Source organism: Tamandua tetradactyla, chromosome 16, assembly GCF_023851605.1.
Source record: "Tamandua tetradactyla isolate mTamTet1 chromosome 16, mTamTet1.pri, whole genome shotgun sequence".
Classification (NCBI taxonomy): Eukaryota; Metazoa; Chordata; class Mammalia; order Pilosa; family Myrmecophagidae; genus Tamandua; species Tamandua tetradactyla.
In genome coordinates this window covers 21106250-21123591 of record NC_135342.1, presented here as the reverse complement: position 1 = coordinate 21123591, position 17342 = coordinate 21106250, and the positions used below count along the sequence as shown (strand labels likewise).

The 17342-nt window shown below is 50.3% G+C and overlaps 1 protein-coding gene across 1 annotated transcript; it reads left to right on the top strand.

Moving 5' to 3' along the window:
• Positions 1 to 14274: 14274 nt before the first annotated feature.
• On the top strand, positions 14275 to 17342 carry IRGC (immunity related GTPase cinema). Its single transcript, XM_077131604.1, has 3 exons — positions 14275 to 14364; positions 14493 to 14570; positions 15820 to 17342. Exons 2-3 carry the CDS (start codon positions 14514 to 14516, stop codon positions 17317 to 17319), a joined length of 1557 nt encoding a protein of 518 aa, XP_076987719.1. The 5' UTR covers positions 14275 to 14364; positions 14493 to 14513; the 3' UTR covers positions 17320 to 17342.

Genomic DNA, 17342 nt, shown 5'->3' with positions numbered 1-17342 from the left:
GCGGTTTGCATTTTCTTTTTCTGAAGTTACAGCCCCCAGTAGCTCCCCGATGTGGTCTATTTTCTCCTCTGGGGCCTATCTGGGGCTGGGGGTCCCAGGACCTAGAGGGGTCAAGAACTCAGTCTGGAGCAAGCATCATTTGGGAGCATCATGGAACCCAAAAGATTGAGCAGAGGAATGAAAATGGGGAGCTCCCAGTAGATGGAATGCCATTTGTTTTCAGCTGAAAGTAATACCAAGCCCATATAAAAGAACTGTGGCTGGAACAATTCATTCATCATTTATTTAGTCAACTTTTATTGAACACAAACTATGTGCCAAACACAATTCTGGACACAGGGATAGAGAGTAAGCAAAATGAAATTACCTGCCCTTGTGGAGCTTTTGTTTTAGTAGGGGAGACAGTTAGTAAATATATAGCACATAGACTATGCCAGATGGCAATAAGTGTCATGGAAAAGCATGTAGGGAAGAAAAATGGGATGTGCTGCAAAAGAGTGTGATATTATGTAGGGTGAGCCGAGGTCTCAGTCAAGGTGACTTTTTTTTTTATTAATTTTTAAATTAAAAAAAAATATGACAAGAAAGAAACACAAACATTCTGAACATATGATGATTCCATTCTACATATATAATCAGTAATTCACAATATCATCACATAGTTTGCATATTCATCATCATGATTATTTCTTAGAATATTTGCATCAATTCAGAAAAAGAAATAAAAAGACAACAGAAAAAAATTTATACATGCCAAACCCCTTACCCCTCCCTTTCATTGATCACTAGCATTTCAATCTAAGTTTAACATTTGTTCCCCCTATTATTTATTTTTATTCCATATGTTTTACTCGTCTGTTGATAAGGTAGATAAAAGGAGCATCAGACACAAGATTTTCACAATCACACAGTCACATTGTGAAAGCTATATCATTATACAATCATCTTCAAGAAACATGGCTTCAGTCAAGGTGACTTTTAAGTAAAGATCTGAAGGAAGCAAAGGAGAGGACCATGAAGATGTCTGGGCTAGAGGTAGAGGGACACTTCAGGCAAAGGAACTATAAATGCAGAGGCCCTGAGGCAGTAGAAGTAAGGAAAAGTTATACTCCATAACAAAAGAAATGGAGGGGGTGGGCCACAGTGGCTCAGTGCCAGAGTTCTTGCCTGCATTGCCGGAGACCTGGGTTCGCTTCTGGTGCCTGCCCATGCAAAAAAAAAAAGAAAGAAGGAAAGGGAGGAAACGTACCCAGGCCTCATTCATTCAGCAGTTCAAAGGAGTCGTCAAGGACCCACCTTTTCTTTTCTGCCCTTGTTCTACTTTGCTAGCTGTTGGGATGCAATGTACCAGAAACGGAATAGCTTTTAAAAAGGGGAATTTAATAAATTGTTAGTTTACAGTTCTAAGGCCAAGAAAATGTCCCAATTAAAACAAGTCAATAGAAATGTCCAATCAAAGGCATCCGGGGAAAGATACCTTGGTTCAAGAAGGCCTATGAAGTTCAGGCTTTCTCTCTCAAGTGAAAAGGCAAATGGAGAACAGGGTCAAGGTTTCTCTCTCATCTGGAAAGGGATGTGGCAAACATGGCATCATCTGCTAGCTTTCTCTCCTGGCTTCCCTTCATGAAGCTCCCTGGGAGGCATTTTCCTTCTTCATTTCCAAAGGTTGCTGGCTGGTGGACTCTGCTTCTTGTGGCTATGTCATTCTGCTCTGCTCTCTCTGAATTGCTCTCATTCTCCAAAATGTTTCCTCTTTTATAGGACTTCAGAAACTAATCAAGCCCCACCTGAATGGGTGGAGACATGTCATCACCTAATCCAGCTTAACGACCACTCTTGATTAAATCACACCCCCAGGGAGATGATCTAATTACAGATTCAAACATACAGTATTGAATAAGGATTATTCTGCCTTTACAAAATGGATTTTGATTAAAACGTGGCTTTTCTAGGGGACATACATCCTTTCAAACCAGCACAGCCATCCTCAGCATGTTGACATTTGCATTTATTTTTATTCCATATGTTGGCAATAGCTTTGGCATCAGACCCTCACTAACCATCTCCAAAGCTGGAAAGGGTGGCCTCCCATCCTTGTCATTCAGAAACCCCATCCCCCTAAAGACTTCCCCTCATGCCTGTTGGCTAGAATTGAGTTAGCCAATCATTGGGAAGATGATAGACTCATACTGATTGACTTCACCTAATCAAAACTTGGTCTGTGGGATTGAGAAAGACCCATCCTGACCTAAGGTACTTGACTGCCCTGAATTCTGGACAAAGTGGGGTTCTACTAGCAAGGAAGAAGGGAGGCTGGACAGTAGGGGACCATTCTACAAAAGAAGAAACAACCATAGGCGTTTCAACAGAAGAAATTTAATACAGGAAATTGCTTATGCTGTGTTGGAAGGGCTGGGAGAGCAAAAGAGAGAAGAAAGGGAGCTAAAGAACAAAAAGAAGGATGGGAGTTGTTCCAGGTACTGTGGTTGTGTAATGAATCTGTTGAGGGGCTTGAAGGCAGGGGACCGGGACTACATGGCTCATTCACTCCCAGGTCTGGGAGTTTATTGTCAGCTGAGACCTAAGCCAAGACACCACCATGTGGCCTCTCCACATGGCCTGGACTACTTCACAACATGGTGTCTGGGTTTGTGGTAGGTAGAATTCTAAATGGACTCCCAAGATTTCCTGCCCTAATCCCTGGACAATAAATATGACACCAGACCCATGTTTGTGTTATGTAGCAAACACAACTAATTAGTTGACTTTGAATTTATTAAAAGGGAGATTATCCGGGCAGGCTTAATCTAATCACTCAAATCCTTTCAAAGCAGGGTTTTCTCTAGTTGGCTGCAGAAGGGAAAGCCAGAGATCTTCAAAGCATGGAAAGGATTCAGAGCAGTGCAGCTGACTGAAGTTGGAGGAGGCCACGTGGAAAGAATCTAAATGAAGGGGGCTTCTAGGGACTGACATTGGCCCCTGGCCAATGGCCAGCAAGAAAACAGAACCCTCAGTTCTTTAAGTGCAAGGTAATGAATTCTGTCAATACCTGAATGTGTTCGACAGACCCTCGAAACCCCAGTAAGAGCCCAGCTTGCCCAAAACCTTGTGAGATCCTAAACTGTCAAGCCCGCCTGAACTTTTGACTATAGAACAAATGAGACAACACATGGGTGATGTCTCAAGCTGCTGAGTTTGTGGTCATTTGTCACTCTGCAGTAGGTACTCTTCGTTTCCTAGGCTGCTCAAGCAAATGCCATGAAATGGGTTAGGGTAAACAATGGGAATTTATTTACCCATGGTTTTGAGGCTGTGAAAATTTTCCCAACAGGGCATCATCAAGGTGATGCTTTCTCCCTGAATACTGTGGCATTCTGGAGCTGGCTGCGGCTGATCCTTGGGTCCTCTGTCACATGACAAGGCACATGGCAGCATCTGCTGATCTCTTCCTGCTCTTCTGGATTGCATTTCATTTTTTTGCTTCCTGTGGCTTTCTCTTTCTCTCTCTGTCTGAATTTTATTCTTTTATAAAGGACTCCAGTAATAGGATTATGACCCTTCCTGATTGAGGTGGGTCACACCTTACATGAAATAGCTTCATCAGAAGATCCTATTTACAATGGTTCACACCCACAGAAATAGATTAAAGAACATGCTCTTCTGGGGTACATGCAGCTTTCAACACCAGAGTGAGCATCCCAAGAAAGAAAAGCCATACTGCCTCTTATGACAATCTTAGAATCGAGTAATGTCACTTTTGCACATCGTGGCAGTCACAAAAGTCTGTTCAGGTTCGAAGGAAGGGGAAATAGATTCCATTCTTGATGGGAAGTGACTTACAAGGTTCTGAAAGAGCATGTGGGACTGGAAATATTACCGCAGTCAGTTTTGGAAAAATATAAATAATCTCCAGGGGATACCTGGGGATTAGCGATTGCAGGGAGCAGCTACTGCCCTAACGCTGGGGGAACAAAAGGGAGGAGGTGGCGTTACCAAGACCTAGGAGGACCGCAGATGGGGGGGGGGGGGGTTCTGTGACCAGAGCTGGGGCCGTGGAAGAGGCACTGCAGCCATTTCCATAGGTGCTGCCAGAAGAAGAGAGAGGGAAAAGCATTGCCTACCTTTGCTAAGCTTTTTATCTCCAGAGCCACCTCTTTACCAAAGTCAGATGGCGAGGGAGCATGGGAGCGTAGTTCTCCGATGCCTAGCCCCAGCATTAAAGGGCAGAGAGGGATGGATATGGGGCTAAAAGACTATGGGTAAATAACAATGACATTGGGCAAGTCATTCCCTCTTTCTTAGTCCCTTTTTCCTCCTGGGTAAAATGAGCACACAATTGGTCCTGAAAAGGTGAAAGAAATCAGAGTTCCTAGCAGGTGATAAGCACTCAGTAAATGATGGTTGTTAGAATGCTATTGGAAGGAAAGAGGAAGTAATACTTCTGGCTAGTCGCTGTGGGTGTTTCACTCCACGCATTTCTTTTAAGGTCAATGAGGTAAGCATTACAGCCTTCCGTTTGCAGATGAGTTATGGAGATGCAATAGTCTTGGACTCAGCGGTCACTCAGCAAATGGCTGGACTTATCTAGCTGTTGATCCACCATTCACGTGGATCTAAGGGTCATCAGACCAGTGTTGAAAGGATGGGATGTCCTTCCAGGGATTCTGAAATGTGGACAGAAGTGTCATGAATCCCTTCCGGGCAGAAGCTTGAAAGTCTGTGGTGTCGCTTCTTTGTGTGCCATAATGCCAACAAGTCTCCCAGTAGAATCTGTCAGCCCTGGTTCTGAAGTGGAGACAAGGTGGGGAAGAGCCACAGTGGACCCACAGTAGACATGTGACGTCAGAGACAAACCTTTCTTCTTGCCGCAAGCCACCAAGATATCGGGGACCATTTGTTTCTGCCTGTCCTGACCTATGCAGAGGACACAAAGAGACTTGAGGGCCGAGTTGAGGGTAGAACCAAATCTCAGATTGCTGCCCCAGATAGGTCAGTGGTTGAGAGCCCTGGACTCAGACCTGGGTTGGAAGTGTGGATCCCCACATTTCCTGTTCGGCCTTGGCCAAGTCTCATCACCTCTCTTGTCTGGCCTCACGTTATTGCACGGCATGTAAAGCCCAAGACTTGGTCCATTCTAAGCTCTCAGGAGATGGAAGTAGCAACCTCCCTAGGGTATAAACAATCATTCCAACTCTATATTATTATTTCCTTTGCATAGAAGGAGACATCGAGGCTCGGGGAGGATAAAGGACTGCTAGTAAGTGGCAGCACTGGGATTTGAAGCCACATCTCTCTGACCTAAGAGCATAAACTTTGATTTTCCTTAAACATTAAGGAAATTTCCAAACACAGAAAAAAGTGGAGGAGATAGTATAATGGACCCTGAATGTCAGCTCCCAGTGTCAACAATTATCCACGTTTTGACAATTAGCTTCTCTTTCCCTTCCCATTCTCTCCCTTCCTCTCTTCCTCCCTCCCTCTCCTTACTTCCTCTCATCCTCTGTCCCTCCCTCTTCCTCTTCCCCCCTTTCTTTATTGTGCTGAGATATTTTAAAGGAAATCCCAGGTATCAGATTTCACTCATAAAACCTTCACTGTGCATCAGACCCTCCTACATCAACCCCCGTGCAGCCCTCGCACTCGGCCCCTGGGGAAAGAGAGTTGAGTAAAATCAAGCAGGCTGGGGAGGAACTTACTGTGTCCACCACTTCTCTGTCCTTCAGCCAAAGGCTCTCACATATCCTTGTCCTCATCCCTGGGGCAGTGACATCTTTCTAAAGACTCCATAGAGAAATCATTTCAAACAGTTCAAAATGCAGATAAGAGATCCAGAGAGAGAGCGTCCAGGGCAGTGGGGAAGAGCATGGAGCCCTGGGGTCAGTTCGTGTGGGCTGGAAAGCCAGCACTGCCGGCCCCTGGGTGAGTCGCTAATGACACAATGAGGCACTAACCCGTCCCTAGCAGGGTGGACGTGAGGTCAGAAGAGTTGATAGGGATGTTCACACACCCAGGGCAGTGCACGGCGTGTAGTAAGAGCTTAATAAAAATAAACAGCAACCACAATAAAAATGCTTTAAAGGAATCTCTTACTATGATTTGAGGGGTGGGGTGGGGTGGAGGGGGGGGGGTGCCCTTTGGGTCACGTGGTGGGAAGTGATCTCAACTCCCCTGGCCTGGGGGTCTCTCTGCTCCGTAGCCCCGAGCTGCGGTGCCAGTGGAGGGGGCGAGGAGGGCACCAGCTCTGTGGGATCCCATCCTGGGGCTGGGGCTGGGATCCGAGCTGCCGCGGCCTAGGCCGGGGCCTGCAGGCGGGTGCTCAGGAAGCTCCTGCAAGCTGATTTCATTTACCGCGGTGGCCCTGGAGTCCGCAGGGTGCGAGAGGCGGACCAGCCTGGGCAGAACATTTAAATTCATCGTGTGCATCTCCTTTTCCATCAGGGCAGATGTGAAAAGCACATTATTCAAGTAGTAAAAACTTACTGTAAATTAAGTCAAACAACAGCAAATAACGAATAAGCTGTGTCTTTAACAGCCCAGCCGAAAGGCAGAAAAGAGGATCAAAACAGCTGAATTTCTCAGTTCCCTGTTCCCTGTCCATAATCTCTCGTCTTTTTCCTTCCCCAAAATATGATCCATCTCTCTCTCCTGAGATAAGGACTTTGAAATTCGCTGCATCCAATGCACTTTTAATTTTTTTCTTTTAATGGTCTTTTCCCTTTTCCTTTTCTGCCTGGGTGTCTCCTCTCCTTTCTAGGCCCCCCATCCCACAGGACCCGTCTCTGGGAATTTCATGTTAACCTAGCATCTATCCTTCTGTTATTTTCCAAGCTCTAATAATACTGTATATATATATCTACACACACATAGAGATATATGTGGCTTTTGTGTGTGTCTTTCATTAATGGGATACTGGCAAGATACAACCCTCTGTATCTTGCTTTGCACATTTATCCCATGGAAATCTTCCAAGTCTCTTGATTCATTTAAAAAACTTTTTTTTTTTCTTTTATGGCCACTGACAGTCTCTGGTGTGGTGTGCCAGAATTTATTCATTCGTTACCCTATTGTTGGGAATTCATGTTACTTCCTATCTTTCCCTCCTTCCACCATGAGAAATTCAGCAGTAAACATCTTGATGTCAGGAGCGTTTGTTTTTTATGTTTCAGTGTGTCCTCGGTAATTTCTAATACATTTGAAAAGCTTGGATGATATGTCCCTTTCCTGCATTGAAAGAAAATGGCAAACGGTATAATGAAACGAAATGGGAAGTTATGGTTAAAAACTAAGGGTCAGAAATGTTGAAGAGGGACGCAAGGAGCCTGGTGTGGTCTGCACGCGGCTCCGTTCTCCCCACAGACTCCAGAGGGCGCCAGCGCCACCACTCCATTCCGTGGACGTTATGGGTTGGGTCCCCAGGCGCAGGGTGCTGGGTTGAAGGGGATGTGTGGATTCAATTCTTTAATAGGTGGTGCTGGGCTGACCGCAGGTGTTTCTTCTTGATCCTGCATGGGGGGCACCTGTCCCCTCGGCCAGGCTACCCCCGATGGCCCAGATTCCCTTGCCCTCACTACCCCTCACCTTCAGGCACCCGCCCTGCCTCAGTTTCCTGAACCTGCTGGGATAACAACTTGGGGTTCTGACCGGTGATGTGCTGAGCCCCGTGTTTCCTCATATACCTGTTTCTGTGTTTATTTTTTTAATGGCTGATGTTTCCCCAGGACCTTAAAGTAGTTGAAAAAAATATTAAAAATTGTAAAGTAGGTATATGAAAACTTGCATTGTTTTCAGTTAAAATATTTTATTTATACCCAGGCAGAATCGAGTATCATTTTCTTTCAGTTGAAGCTGATTGCAGATGATTTAAGATCATCCCTTGCTCAAGAGAATTGCCAAACACGGCAGTTCCATTCTGTTCTCTTGATTGAAAATGAGATAGGCCAAGGAGTGGATTTTGAAAATACGAATGATGAGTTTGAGTCCATTAAAGCCAGTGACACACATTTTTCCTTTTCCTTTAGGTAACAAACATGGTTCGGCATAACCCTGGTCTTTATTTAAAAAGTTGGTACTTTGTTTATAAAAATGTTATGGCTTGGGCAGTGTGACGCTGGCTCAGCAGGCAGAATTCTTACCTGCTATGCTGGAGAACCGGGTTCGATTCCTGGTGCCTGCCCATGCAAAAAAAAAAAAAAAAAAAAAAGAGTTACGCTTTTTGGCATTCATTTTGATTTAAAAACTATTTTGTTAAAATATTATTTATTAGTTATTCGATTTTGGGGCACCACCTTAAATTTTGCTCCTGAGGCAAATGCCTCGCTCACCTCACCCTAGTCCTGGCCCTGCTTCTCAGCACATGGGTGGCACTGAGTGCAGAACGAGCCCCATTCCTCAATTCCCTTCCAACTAACACTGTCGGTTTTCACTGTGGTCCTTCCATGAGACGGTGGTTCAGCCACCTCCCAGGCCTCTTCTCCTAGGTCTCCCCAACCTTGTTCACTCTTATGCAGCTACGCCGGCCACCATGACTCCCTTCCAACACTCCAGACACGTTCCTGCCTCTGGGCCTTTGCGCTTGCCATGCCTGGAATGTTCTCCCCCCTGGTATCCACGTGGCTCATTTCCTTACTTCATTCAGAGCGCTGCTTGTATAGAATGTCACATTCTCTGACAGGCTTTCCCTGATCATTCTCACAAAAATATACACCCCTCCCCCAAATCACTTGTCTCATTAGTAGCCTTAAACAGCAATGATTCATTATCTCTCAAAAGGCTACAGGTTGGCTGGGATCAGCTGGGCAGTTCTTCTGTTCCCATGTGGTGTTGGCTGCATTCATCAGGAGCTCAGACCAGAATGTCCTAGCAGCTTCTGGCTCATCTCCATGTGGCCCCTTTCTCTACCCGCATGTCTCTAGCAGGGTAGCAAGAGCTGTTTACGCGTTAGCTTAGGCCTTGCAGAGGGAGAACACAGAAGCTGTAACCTCTTAAGACCTGAGCTTAGAAGTCCCAGGAAATCACTTTTGCCTCATTCTGTTGGCTAGATTCAAGGGGAGGGAAAAGAGACTTCTCTTGGTGAGAAGAGCTGCTTGTGTCTACAGGGAATTGGCAGCAGTTGTATTTATGGGTAACCTACCCTCTTCCTCCTCAGTCCTTTTACCTTTGCTTTACTTTTCTTCTTTTTTCTCATTAGCACTTGTTACTAACAATTATTTTTGCTTATCGACATATCTTAAAAGAATATAAGCCCCATGAAGGCAAGGCATGCCTAATTTGTTCACTGCTGTATCAGTGACACATAGGAGACATTCAATAACTATTTGAATGAATGAATGAATCCCTGGAGACTAATTTCAGATTTTCTTGTGGCTGTGGGGGATGGAGGGATGGTGAAGGCTATGATGTGTAGACATCCCTGGGGGAAGGGCTTTGGGGTCTCTAAGGGTAGGGAGGAGGAAGGAAAGGTAGAGGCTAGGGAGTGGGCAAAGAAAATGTAGGCAGTCGAGGAGGCAAAGATCAAGGAACTTCCCAAGGGAAGGGCCAGAGGCTGTTTTGGTCACTGATGTATCTCCAGCCTCACCCAGCACTGGGCCTGGCACACAGCAGGGTTCAGAAGGGATGTGTTGAAGGGAGGGACTTTGCTGAAAGGCTCTCATTGCCTGCCCCCTCCCCTACATGCTGCTGCGTCAGGCACCCCCTCGGTTCCCACAGCCCTTTGGGTTCCTCCTTTCTGGCCTTAACCACTGTGGTTCATCACTGTCTGTCCCCTACTAGACTCTGAGTCCTGTGGGGGCAAGGCTGGGTCCCCAACATCAACCAACAGGCCCTTGGCACATAGGAAGCGCGTGTTGCATAAACTTCCTCCTTGTGGGACAGGGCTGGGCTGTTTCCGTCATGACTGTGCCCAGATGAGGCAGGGAGTGGGGGAGGGGGAAGGAAGCACTCAATACTCATCGATTCTGAGATGCTCTTCTTTTCTCATCACATTTTAACAGCTCTCCAATCAGGAAGAGTTACAGCTGCCAATGCCTGACAGTCACTGCCAGCCAGGCGGCCGGGGTGACGTAGCTGTCACTGCCTGCATGTGACCGTGGAGCCCGCCTTCGTAGCGTCATCACGGCTCAGTTTGGCCCAGAGGACCGCACAGCACGGGAAAGCCTGGGCGCTGCCAGCTCGGAGGCAAGGTGACTCCAACAGCAGGCCTCTGTGTTGCAGGAACAGCTTAACCAATTGATTGCACTTCTGTTTTCCCCATTTATGTGTGCACAAGAGTGATATATGAGAAAAATCTGTGTTTTCTAAGGAAGTCTACACAGAGCTCTTTCAATATATATAAAACACAATTTTTTCAAGTGATAAGGAAATATTGTGTCGTAGTTTTGTCAGCAGCATTTTCCCCTTTGTTAGTAGGGCTGCCAAATGGTGCATCTTACAACCCGCCGCATCTCAGATTTGATTATATATGGAATCTGCTGTAGAAACGAATGGATAAGTAGAGGTCTCCAACTCCTCTGTCTCCTTCTCTCTCTATTCCTGTCTGATCTCCTGGGCTTTATGTCTGCTCTGGGATGAGAGGAGGGAGAAGAGAATTCTGGCCTGTGGTCAAGTACAAATACATGTTTGAGGAATGACCAAACAAGTGATCAAGTGTCTGAATTACTGGATCAATGAAATGCTCTCTTGACTTGAGGGTTTTCTCATAGAATGGTCGTTTAGAGTCTAATTTTGCCAGGGCTGCTGTAACTAGCTGGGCTGTTTTTAAACCACGGGAACTTACTGTCTCATAGTTCTGGAGGCTAGAAACCTGAAATCCAGGTCTTGGTAGGCTCATGTTTCCTCTGAAGTCTGTAGGTTCTGGAGATGACCAGAAACCCATACCTCAATCTCTACCTCTGTCACATGGCCGCCTCTCTTCCTGCCTCCGCACTGGTTTTCTGTCTGTCAGTCCACATTTTTCTCTCCTTACAAGGACTCTGGTCATCTTGGATTAGAGCTCACCCTGATCCAGCTTGGCCTCATCTCTCTCTCCCTTTTTTTAAGGATTAATGAATCTGCTAAAAATCCTTTTACTGTGGGAAAATGTATACAACCTGACATTTCCCATTTTAACCAGTTTCATGTTTACAGTTCAGTGGTGTTAACTGCATTCACAGTATTGTGCCACCATCACTACCCACTACCAAAACTTTTCCATCACCCCAAACAGAAACGCTACACCCATTAGTCATTCCCCATTTTCCACCCCCATCCCCTGGAACCCTGTAATCCTTGTCTCTATGAATTGGCATATTATGGTTATTTCCTTTTGTATCTGGATTAGTTCACTCAAGATGAAGTCTTCAGGGCTCACCATGCTGTCGCATGAATCAGAATTTCCTTCCTTTCTATGGCTGGATAATATTCTACTGTATGGATATACCACATTTGTTATCCACTCATGGACAGGTGAAGTGCTTCCATCTTTTAACTACTGTGAATAATGCTGCTATGAACATTGATGTACACATATCTGTCTGAGTCCCTGCTTTCTAGAATTGGGATTTCTGGGTGATATGGTAATTCTGTCTTTAACTTTCTGAGGAACTGGCAAACTCTTTTCCACAGCAGCTGCATTATTTTTATATTCCCACCAACAATGTACTTGAGTCCCAACTTCTCTGCAAACTCTGCATGACTAGTTATTTTCTGTTTGGTTATGTTTTTAATAGTGGCCATTCTAGTGGGTGTGAAACGGTATCTCATTGTGGTTTTGATTTGCATTTCCCTAATTGCTAATGGTGTTGAGCATCTTTGCTATTAGCCATTTATCTATTTCCCTTGGGGAAATGTCTACTCAAGTCCTTTGCCCATTTTATAATTGGATGGCTTGTCTTTTTGTTGTTGCGTGTAGGAATTCTTTATATATGTTGGGTATTATCAGATATATGGTTTTTTAATTTCCAGGCTGCTAAAACAATACAATGGGTTGGCTTAAACAATGGGAATTTATTGGCTCACAGTTTTGAGGTTAGGAGCAAAATCGAGGCATCAGCAAGGCAATGCTTTCTCCCCAAAGACTGGTGTTCTGGGGCTGGCTGCCAGGGCTCCTTGGTCCTTGGATTTTCTGTCACATGACAATGCACATGGTGATCTTCACAGGTCTTTGTTCCAGTTCTGACCCCGCTGGGTTGTCACTGTCTAGGGGTGGACCTGGCTGCCTCCCTGGACTGTGAGCCCATGAAGGCAAAGCTGGAGCTATCTTGGTCATTGCTGCGTTTCCCACATGCAGCATGGAGAGGTGTTACATGCTGATGGGGAGGGAGGAGGAGGCTGGGGCAGGCGCCAAGGGTGCATGGCATACATGGGGTGCTCGGTGGCTCTTGGTCTTGGCCCACAGTTACCCGGGGCTGCTGCCATCTCCCGTTCCTTAGACCTGGGGGATCCGTGGGTAGTGTCTGGGTCTGATGCACCCCTGGGCCCCCAGCTGTGCACAGGGGGCATCTGGACCTGGGCGGAATGGATGAAGCTCATCGATGGAGGCAGGGGTTTCAGGGGATGTGGCCTGTGTATATTGGCTGGGTGCAACTGCATCTCTGGTGGCCGGTAGACCTGTGTGTGCCTGAATTTGTGTGTTTGCCAGACTTTTATATGTTTGCTTCAGTGTTGCTTTTTATAATGACTCTGTGTTTGAGGGTCTGATCTTTCCTTTCCCTTTTGTGCTGGATCTGGGTGTCTGTGAAATTCATGGGGCTGAGTCTTGGGTATCAGCTGGTCTGTGTGTTCAGTAGCTGGGGACAGCAGTTGGTTATTTTTTTAACCCCTTGGTCTCCGTGTGTGTGTTTGTCAGTGGAATCGGATGTGGATGACTCTGTCTGCATTCCTCTCTTCCCTGGCACTCCAGCATTCTGACTACACAGCCACAGACCACTTGTCCCCTAGCTCTGGGTGCGACCTGAGTGCATCTTCTCCCTTTTGGGGCCCCCATCTCCTCCTCTGGGAGGAAAGGTCCAGCCAATTGTGAGCCAGGGCTCCCGTTCAGAACTGACCTGTGGATGGTCAGGAGATCCCTTTGAGCGGCGGGTACCTGTGGGCACGTCTTAGGAAATGGTGGTGGGGAAGGTCCAGGTCAGCCTCCTGCCTGGGCAGAGAGGAAGGCAGGAGGGGAGACGGGGGTGTGCAATTATAGGTGGACTAGAGGCGGGGCGGTGGTGCTTGCAAGCTGCAGAGATGGAGGATAGGGTTGAGGGGAGCTGCTGGAGCCTGGGAGTGACCTCCAGGGGGCTGGTTTCAGGGTATCTTATTCTCTCTTGGCCTTTGGTTTCTTCCCTGTCTGTGTCTTGGTTTCATTTCCAGCTTTATGAGTCTGTATCTTTTTCAGTCTCTCTGCAACTTGTGCCTCTTAGTCTGTCTGTCTTGCTGTGGTTCTATCTGGCTTGGTATCTCATTTACTCTGTCTTCCTGCCTGACTCTGTTCCTCTCTTCCCCGCCCCAGCCCCCTCTTTCTGGGATTCCTTTGCTTTCCCCTCGTCCTCGTTCACATCTCTCTTTGCATACATCTCTCTCTTCGTGCCACAGGGACACAAGTTTAAAGGGTCATTAGGAAGCCGAGCAGGGAGGGGGGAATGGAGCAAGGCATTCCAGAAGAGTCGGCACCTGAGCTGGGCTTTGAAGGATGGACTGGGAGAGGGTGGGAGAGGAAGGTGACATTCCAGGGAAGAGGCAGGCCAGAACCCAGGGAGGCAGGTTCAGAGTGAGACTTGGGGCAGGGGAGCTGTGTCTCTGCCACCGGGTGGCGAGTGCTGGCCAGCACCAGGCAGGGTGGTGTTGGCAGGTGCGGTGAGGGTGGTTTGAGACCTGCCCCCATGCCCGCCTGTCAACATGTGACCTCTCATCCCAGCCACTGCTGGCCCAGCTAAGCCGCCTGGCCTGTGGGGCGTGCGCGGCACGCTGTGAAGATGGGGCAGAGGAGAGAGTGGGAGTGACTGGCTGGAAAAGGACGAGTCCCCGTGCTGGGGGAGAAATGGTGGACAGAGTGGGCGGGTGGCCAGCAGGGCCAGGCCTTCCGTGCCAGGACAAGCAGATGGAACCTTGTCCTGGGGACAGGGGGGGAGACCAGGGAGGGGTTTTGAACAAAACCAGGTGTGAGAATGCTCTCTGGGGCAGGTGAGCCAAGTAGTGGCCCCTGGAGCAGCTGTGGGTGGGGCCCCTCCCCACCTTGGGGCTCCGCCCGCTGACATCACTGTCATATTATTGCACTAGAGCCCCTGGGCCAATAAGCAGCTGCTTGCTATTATAATGGGTCCTAGCAACAGGGTCTGACCTTGAGCTAACAAGGGAGGAGACCCCACCAGCAGGGAGAGTGTGAGGGGAGAGGGAGAGCCTGCAGGGCAGGTGAGTCCCCGAGGGCAGGGAGTCCAGCTGGGCCTGGGGGTAGACAGAGGCAGGGGCTCCTGTCTCCAACCAAGCCCCTCAGCCAGAACTCCACTAAGTGGCCCCAACTCTTCTATCCCCTGCTGCAGGGGCCTGTCCCCGACCCTGAGATGGGGAGGGAGTGGGTGCAGCATGCGGGCGCACCTAGGACGGGAGGCTCCAATCAGGTGGGAAGAAGGTCAAAAGGACACATTTCTGCAGGGTGGGGCAGGGTGGGGTGGCAGAGGACAGTGGGGGCAGGGGGGGGTGTGGGTGGAGCAAAGGAGACAAGCGGATTGGGGGGGCAGGCACGCGGGCAAGGGAGAGCAACTCTCAGGGGACCTGTCCGGGCGTCCTGCCCGGCTGGGGTCTATCACTGGTCTTGGCTGAGCCGCGTCCCTCTCCCGGGGATCTGAGTGTGTGAGCCTCATTTCTCTCCTGGGGTTCCCTGTAGAGTCTGTGCCAGTGAGTAAACATACTTTAGGGGTGCTGAGGAAGATGCGAGTGAATGGGGCCAGGGTGGGCCGGGGAAGCTCCAAGGTGGGGATGGTGGCCTCTGAGGAGACCTCCCTAAGGGAGGTCTTGTTTCACCGCAGGGAAACTGAACCACAGAAGGGCTGTGTAATGCCCAGCAGGATTCCCAGTGCCCAGGAGATCCCCTGGGCTGAGCTTTTTGGGCCAAACCCGAGGATGACTCCAAAATTGGCCTTGAGTTAGACAGACGAGGCTCGCAGTTGCAGAGCCCTGTGAGGTGAGCCCCCAAGGAGGCAGAGGAGGCCCAGAGAGGGGCAAGGACCTATCCGAAGTCACACAGCTAGAATATCAATGGTGACGGTGATGATGCTAAGCCTGGCACCATTCAAGTATTAACTCATGGAATCCTCAGCAACCTGAGGAGGTGCTTAGCACTTCTCAGAGTTATTAGTCCCATTTTACAGACGAGGAAAGAGAGGCAGAGAGCTGAATGCAGGCAGTCTGGTGAACGTTGGACCCTTGCCACAAGCCAGGCACTCGGCTTAAACCTTTTACTTTGGGGGGGCCCTGTGCAAAATTTTGTGTTCAGAAATTTAGACTTAAAAGTCGAGGACAGCACAGCATTAGACCAAGCACCGGGCCCTTCCAAAGTGCAGTGTGCAGGTTGGTCCCTTGAAGCCAGCCCCGTTCCTAGGTCATCTCCAGATGCCTCATCACAGTGCTTCAGGGGGTGGGTCTGTCATTGTGCCTATTATCCTGAGAAGCAAACAGGCTCAGAGAGGTGTGTCTATTTACCCCCAGTCACACAGCAAGTTAGTGGCGGGGCAGGGAAGTGAAACCAGACCCCTGACTCCCGCCCAAAGTGTGCTCCGGGGCCAGAGGTGGGGAGAGGGTTGTGGAATCCCGGGTAGACCCCCTACCTCACCTCCCTGTCTGGTTCTCACTCCGCCTACCCCACACCAGGGCCCAGGAGACGTGAACAGCAACCTTCTCCCCCCGCCAACGCTGAGGATCACGCGTCCTGTGACTCTCCCCCACCCCCCGCCGTCCCCCGAACTGCTGGCCACCATGGCTACCGCGAAGCCGCCGGCAGGGCCCGGAGAGGAGGAGACCACCATCCTCATGGCCAAGGAAGAGCTGGAGGCCCTGCGCACCGCCTTCGAGTCGGGCGACATCCCCCAGGCCGCCTCCCGCCTCCGCGAGCTGCTGGCCTCTTCGGAGAGCATCCGCCTGGAAGTGGGGGTCACGGGGGAGTCGGGCGCCGGCAAGTCGTCCCTCATCAACGCCCTGCGCGGCCTAGGGGCCGAGGACCCCGGCGCGGCCCTCACGGGCGTGGTGGAGACCACCGTGAACCCCTCCCCCTACCCGCACCCGCAGTTCCCGGACGTGACCCTGTGGGACCTGCCTGGGGCCGGCACCCCAGGCTGCCCGGCCGACAAGTACCTGAAGCAGGTGGACTTCGGCCGCTATGACTTCTTCCTGCTGGTCTCCCCCCGCCGCTGCGGCGCCGTCGAGGCCCGCCTGGCCTCGGAGATCCTGCGCCAGGGCAAGAAGTTCTACTTCGTGCGCACCAAGGTGGACGAGGACCTGGCGGCCACGCGGAGCCAGCGGCCGTCGGGCTTCAGCGAGGCGGCCGTGCTGCGGGAGATCCGCGAGCACTGCGCCGACCGGCTGCGGGCCGCGGGCGTGGCCGACCCGCGCATCTTCCTGGTGTCCAACCTGTCACCGGCCCGCTACGACTTCCCGCTGCTCGTGTCCACCTGGGAGCACGACCTGCCCGCCCACCGGCGCCACGCGGGCCTGCTGTCGCTGCCCGACATCTCGCTGGAGGCCCTGCAGAAGAAGAAGGACATGCTGCAGGAGCAGGTGCTCAAGACGGCCCTGGTGTCGGGGGTCATCCAGGCCCTGCCGGTGCCCGGGCTGGCGGCCGCCTACGACGACGCCCTGCTGATCCGCTCGCTGCGCGGCTACCACCGCAGCTTCGGTCTGGACGACGACTCGCTGGCCAAGCTGGCCGAGCAGGTGGGCAAGCAGGCCGGAGACCTGCGCTCGGTCATCCGCTCGCCGCTGGCCAGCGAGGTCTCGCCCGAGACGGTCCTGCGCCTCTACTCGCAGTCGTCGGACGGCGCCATGCGGGTGGCGCGCGCCTTTGAGAAGGGCATCCCGGTCTTCGGCACCCTGGTGGCCGGGGGCATCAGCTTCGGCACCGTCTACACCATGCTCCAGGGCTGCCTCAACGAGCTGGCTGAGGACGCCCAGCGGGTCCGCATCAAGGCCCTGGAGGAGGACGAGCCCCAGGCCGAGCTCAGCCTGGAGGCGGCCGGGGACAGTGGCACGGAGAAGCGGGGAGCCGGGGAGGGCGGCGGCGAGGAAGCCCCGCTCTCGGCCCGCCGGAAGCTCGGCCTCCTGCTCAAGTACATTCTGGACAGCTGGAAGAAGCGCGACTTGTTGGAGGAGAAATAAAACTGCAGTCCCGGTCCCCCTGC

Excerpts from the sequence above, each read along its gene's own strand:
- IRGC (XM_077131604.1), top strand. The coding sequence starts at position 14,514 with ATGGGGAGGGAGTGGGTGCAGCATGCGGGCGCACCTAGGACGGGAGGC. Across the intron at positions 14,571-15,819 it reads GGACGGGAGGCTCCAATCAG|GGCCCAGGAGACGTGAACAG; the intron begins GTGGGAAGAAGG and ends ACCCCACACCAG.